The sequence below is a fragment of the Benincasa hispida genome, chromosome 8 (genome assembly GCF_009727055.1).
Source record: "Benincasa hispida cultivar B227 chromosome 8, ASM972705v1, whole genome shotgun sequence".
NCBI classification, from domain to species: Eukaryota; Viridiplantae; Streptophyta; class Magnoliopsida; order Cucurbitales; family Cucurbitaceae; genus Benincasa; species Benincasa hispida.
In genome coordinates, this window is record NC_052356.1 from 27362021 (window position 1) to 27368020 (window position 6000).

At 31.7% G+C, this 6000-nt stretch overlaps 1 protein-coding gene across 2 annotated transcripts; it reads left to right on the top strand.

Annotated features, from left to right (window-relative positions):
• The first annotated feature begins 128 nt into the window (after nt 1-128).
• LOC120083653 (chromatin remodeling protein EBS-like) lies at nt 129-4614 on the top strand. Of its 2 annotated transcripts, XM_039039488.1 has the most exons (6): nt 129-453; nt 568-910; nt 1022-1090; nt 1926-2064; nt 2426-2514; nt 4250-4614. In XM_039039488.1, exons 1-5 carry the CDS (start codon nt 381-383, stop codon nt 2498-2500), a joined length of 699 nt encoding a protein of 232 aa, XP_038895416.1. In that variant the 5' UTR covers nt 129-380; the 3' UTR covers nt 2501-2514; nt 4250-4614. The 2 variants fall into 2 exon arrangements, with proteins under 2 accessions (XP_038895416.1, XP_038895417.1); XM_039039489.1 differs by lacking the exon at nt 2426-2514 and having other exon boundaries at nt 137-453.
• The last annotated feature ends 1386 nt before the right edge of the window (nt 4615-6000 follow it).

Below are 6000 nucleotides of genomic sequence, written 5' to 3' on the forward strand. Positions count from 1 at the left end.
TTCGTAAAATTAAGATGATATTTTCGAGAGACATTTTAAAGATGGGTTATGTTTAAGTCTACAAAAATGAACAAAAAGTTAAGAGAAGATGATGAACGCTCCTTTAGGCCTTCCTTGTGAAGGGGAAAAAAAAAAAAAAAGAATAATAACAGAAAAAGAAAAAGAAAACATACAAACTTCCAACGTACGTGTGAATGTAAAAAGGTAGCGATTGCGCTCCAAAGAAGGCGTCAGTCTGGATATTGTTCATCTTCAACGATGATGAGATTAATGATGACGAGCTCCAGCTAGGGTTTCTGTTCTTCCCCCAATTTCTAGGGTTCATTCTTTCTTCACTTCTCCTCTCATTTCGTTTCTCCCATTGCTTCCAATCCTCACTCATGGCCAAAACCAAACCTCCCAAGAAAGACTTGGATTCTTATACCATCAGAGGCACCAACAAGGTCGTTAGAGGTAAACTCCGTCAATGACTTGTTTTTCATTTTACTTCCAAATGCTTTCTGTCTCTGGGTCTGTAGAATATCCTCCAATGCTGCTTTACTAGTCCTGATTTGACTTATTTTTCAGTTGGAGATTGTGTTCTGATGCGCCCATCGGAAACGAGTAAGCTTCCCTATGTAGCGCGCGTTGAGAAGATCGAAGCTGATAACCGGAACAACATTAAAGTTCGAGTCAGGTGGTATTATCGGCCAGAGGAGTCGATTGGGGGCCGGAGGCAGTTTCATGGAGCTAAGGAGCTCTTCTTGTCTGACCACTACGATGTCCAGAGTGCTCACACCATTGAAGGGAAGTGCATTGTTCATTCCTTTAAGAACTATACTAAGCTTGATAATGTTGGTGCTGAGGATTATTATTGTAGATTTGAGTATAAGGCTGCTACTGGAGCTTTCACGCCTGACCGAGTTGCTGTGTGAGTTTTTCACTTTCTTGTTGTCTTATCTAATTTGTGATTCTGGTGCAAATTGCTTGAATGGGTTTATTTGTTTATTTATTTATTTATTTATTTCCCATTTCCTTGCAGCTATTGCAAATGTGAGATGCCTTACAACCCAGACGACCTCATGGTGCAGTGTGAGGGCTGTAAGGACTGGTAAATCTTCTTGTTAATTCGGGGAACCAACTAATGTTTACTTTTGTGTACTGAATCCCTGAATTCTCTGGTGTTTTTGCACTTTCCAGAGTAAAGTGTTTACATAAGCAATTGAAGGGTCGAATTTGTTTGTAAAGAGAGTATGCAGACATAATGAATTGAGAGTGAATTTCGGATAAGTTTTAGGGTAGTGATTTAAAGTGGCACACTTTTTTTAGAACTTTTTGAAAGAATCACTAATATAAGTGCTTTTCACTTTTATTTTTATTATTATTTTTTAAAATTTTCTTTATTAGTGTTTTGGAGATTTCAGAATCACCTTTTGTCATGTGACCAAATATATGAAAATTTTGAAAAGTACTTTCAATTAGTTAAATGTCAGCTTTCTGAAACTCACCTTAAGTCTGTATGAATTAACAATTGAAGATTGTTTAATCAAAGATAAAGTTATCTAGATGCATGTAAATGGCTTTTGGCATCGATAGATGCACCATAGACATTATATTAGTCTGTACAAAGATGACCTTAATCGGTTAATTGGCCATTGTTCTATCCATAGGTGGAGAAGCTAGCCGTTAAAGCTTAAAGTTCAGTGTGATGTACTGTCTTTTACGGATTGTAAATTGTATAATGTTGCTAGAAATGGAATATTCACGTAAACTCTATTCTATTATATTAGAACTTCATAACTTAGTTCTGATTGAAGTGGCTATGTTATACCATTTTGTTTGATACTGGAACTATTTAGAGTGTGTCAAACTCAAGAGTCCTGCCAGTCTCAACAATTTATTGTTTTCTGAAAGCACAAAGCTCTTATGTCGCCTTTGATCTTTAGGTATCATCCTGCTTGTGTAAGCATGACTATTGAGGAAGCAAAAAAATTGGATCATTTTGTGTGTTCTGAATGTGCATCTGATGCCGACATCAAGAAAAATGAGAATACATTTTCAGCGTCACCGGTAGCTTATGGCAAGGTTAGTAACTGTTATCTGATGCTTCCTACTTAGAATGGTAGTTGAATATCAATCATCTTTGCCAGCTTATTATCCCTTTTCTGTTCACGTTAGTTGTCAGATGTCTCTTTTTCTTTTCTGATGTATTTAAAGATGAACTCAGTAGCTCAAGTACAGACAATAAGACAAATGAAATACACGCAATATTTGGCATTGGTTCATGCTAAACGTCCAGATCTTCAGTTTGGTCCCGTTCCAATCACTTCAGTCATGTTTTAGTTAATTAACTTTGAAGGGTTTTCTTTTGATTCACGTGCTATTTGTTTTCCAAAAGCCAGTCTTATGTTTCATAAATGCCGGTCATTGGGCTTCCTTTTTGCAGAAAATCAATTTGAGATTATTGTCTACTTTCACACGTCAAATGAATAATCAGGTGCTATTGTTATGTGCTTGGTGAGGTTATCCTAAATGGTTCGTCAAATGTCTTCCAATAACTTTTATTTTTACTTTTACTTTTACTTTTACCATAGGTTTGTTTAAATTAGAATGCATTCATTGGAAATGATTATATACCAGAATATATGGTTTTGTTTTCTGCATATGCCAAATATTCCTATTAACTCAAGAAAATTCTGACAGCTACCTAAAACATGTCTGCGTTTATGTTATAAAGAGTTGGGAGTCTTTTTTGTCAGTTTGATACATCGATGAACAAATTCTTTTTTCATAATAATTATGAAAATTTCAGTTCCTTATTTTCAAATATTCTCTCTTTTAGGCTTGCCCATTGTCATATTGGTCAATTGTTTAGTTGTTTCTATATAATTTTTTAAACTTTCTAGCCCTGTTGTTGCAAAAGACACTATGATCCAGGAGGACATTGTTCGTTGGGAGGTGGTTTCCCAAAAATCAATCCTCAAAATATTAAAAGTCTGGAATCTCTCCTGACCCTCACCCCCTCTGGACAAATCATGCTTTCTTATCTGTCAATGCAAGTACATTATTATCATGACACCCTTTATCATGCTTTCCATTTCAGATTTGAGCTGTATTGCGTAAGCAAGCTTTTCCAATAACTTTACAGTTCCTTTTAAGTTCAAGGAGTTAGTTTATTTGAAAAAAAAAAAAAATCAATCCTCCTTTTAGGTTTTTTTATTCTCAGGCATGTGGGTGCATGGGAACACTGTTATTGATGTGGTGAGAAATGTAATTTTCTTTCTATGGAGTATGGTCTGAAAAAGATGTCTTTTTTATTTGAAAAGTCATCTATCATCAACAGTAAGACATATTTATGTTGCTTCAAAATTTTAGATTAAATTTCAATTTTATTTCTTTAAAGGTTGTGTATGATATGGCTTAACTCTAAAAAGTATGTAGGTTTTTTAATTCAATTCTGTTTAAATCTTGACGTTTAAAAATGTTTATCTTTAAATAATCAACTTTTTGCCTATCTTTGTGCTTGATAGGTAAGATTCATTTGTTTTTAAGTACAATTGGGATTAAGGGGATTTGAACCATAGATCTCGTGATTATTAACATGTCTGTATGCCAATTGAGCTACACTTAGTTTGGCTATGATTCATATTTTTAACTTTCTTTTCTTTCTTTTTTTTTTTCTTTGTTTCAACTTTTTAAATCTATTAGAAACAAAATTCTTATGCCACAATAACTTTTCAATTTTTTGTTTAATGATAAGTTCAGAAATGTTTAAAAATGTCGAACTTGACAAATACTTATTTGATACAAAACTGATTAGGAATCTATTAAATAATTTTTAAAGTGTAGAGACCTATTAGACACAAACTATAACAAATGCAGATTACTTAATAATATTGCAGTTGTGCATTTGATTCCTTTTTGATACATTATTTGTTATAGTTTCATGGTCAATTAAGTTTGTCCATTTCAAGACCAACTTACTTAGGAATTCTCATTATCATTGAAAATCCCCACCTCCAATACACATCCATTTCGCCATTTTGTCTCTGAACCTTGTCAAACTACAAGTATATTAGTAATCTCCAGGACAGTAGATGTTTCAGGCAGATAAGAATCAACAAAAGATAGAAGAAATCAACTGCTGTCATCGACAAAACTACGAGTCCCGTCCTGCCTGTTTGAGGAAGATAACAATCTCATGATCAGTTGCTTTGAATTCTGTTTCTTTAATGAGTTCGACTAACATAAAGTTCATTATTGGTTGCAGCTCGAGTCAAAGCGACGGAAAAGATAACCACGGCAGGTGAAATTCTTTGTTGGATTCAACCATGGCAGATATATGGAGAGTTCAGTTGTTATTTATGTAGGTGGTATATAACATAGCTTGGACTTTGCTGTGTAAAACTTTTTGTTTTGTGACTGAAGTTACATATATGTGTGTGTGTGTGTGCATGTAGTAGTAGTAGAGTAGTAGTAGTAGGGGCTCAGGGAGTTTCTCCATAACAATTCAGGCTAAGTCTTGTCGCATCATTTTGGTAAACTCTCTATTCTGTTTCTGCCTTTGGATCTTTTAATGTGATTTGGGGACACAAAGTGGAAGCAGAAATTTTAGAGGTCGCTGAAAGTGGTCAATTCTAAGTCTACGTATGAAAGTAGCCCAAATGATGGGCATTTATTTTTTCATACTAAAATAAACATTTATTATTACTACTTTTGAGTACTGGTTAAGATTTTTAAGAACATAAATTTTAAGTGAATATACTTTAATAGTAAATATCTAACCTGAAATTAAAAAGTAAATAAAAAGCAGTGAATAAGATTATGTACATTTTATTTGATCATTTTATAATGAATTTGAAATGTGTTGGATGCAATTCAAAATCTTTGTTCTTAATTAGGTTAAAATATAAATGGTTGAATGAATATAATTTTAAATGGTAAATATTAAACATAAAGTTTTAAAGGTAATAAAAGAAATAAGAAAGATAAAATGAAGTAAGTTGTTTTTATTTATAATTTTCAATGTTGTTGAGTAAAATGAAATAAGATATTAAGCACATTTTTGGAGAAAGAAAATGTGAAAGGTTGTAAGAAATTTTTAAAAAAGAAATATAGTCAGAGATGTAGTTATTATGTAAAAGGATTTATATTTGATGTAAAATTAATTTTTTTAAAAAAAAAAGCATAAAAGGTACCTACAAGAAGACAAGGGGTGTGATTCAGGGCAAGCAAAATAGAAAAATTTAAGGCCTCAACTCCTATTTTAGTATAGATTATTATTATTATTATTATTATTGAAGACTTGGCACACCTCCCGTTTCATTAAAGTTTAGTTGTATTTTTTAATAAGTAAAAATATTACAAGATGAATACAAAGGTAGATATTTGAATGAAAAAAAAAAGACGTGTGTAGTTTAGACTATATCCAATCTATCTGCAGTCAATTTGCATCTAAAAAAAATTTGTGGTAGATTTTTTAGAAATTATTTCAAATGATAAAACTATTGAAAATATTTACATAGACATTAATAGACACTGAGACTTCTACCAGTATCTATCAATGTCACTGATATTAGCATCTATCACTGAAGTCTCAGTGTCTATCAATGTCACTGATATTAGTATCTATTATTGATAGTTATAAACTTTTTTTATATTTTGTAAATATTTTGATTCATTTTTTTTATATTTAAAAATAGCTCTAGATTTTTTTAATCGATTATTTTTATTTTTTTTCTTCTTTGCATAAAAAGGGATGTATTGGGATTAAGCTACATCTAATCATTTTCATATTTGAATTTCTTATTACTAGAAGGAAATAAAGACCCTTTAACTAATAAATTAGGGGTTCATATACATACTAAAATCTTAATTAATTTCAATTCACCATAGTTTTCATATAATTTGATATTAAAGTACATAAAAATATTAAAATCATTATTACCATTTATCATTTCATCTAAAAAGATAGTTAAAATCATTTACATATGGTTAAAATCATTTACATAATCCTCGCTA

Excerpts from the sequence above, each read along its gene's own strand:
- LOC120083653 (XM_039039488.1), top strand. The coding sequence starts at position 381 with ATGGCCAAAACCAAACCTCCCAAGAAAGACTTGGATTCTTATACCATC. Across the intron at positions 454-567 it reads CACCAACAAGGTCGTTAGAG|TTGGAGATTGTGTTCTGATG; the intron begins GTAAACTCCGTC and ends CTTATTTTTCAG. Across the intron at positions 911-1,021 it reads ACGCCTGACCGAGTTGCTGT|CTATTGCAAATGTGAGATGC; the intron begins GTGAGTTTTTCA and ends ATTTCCTTGCAG.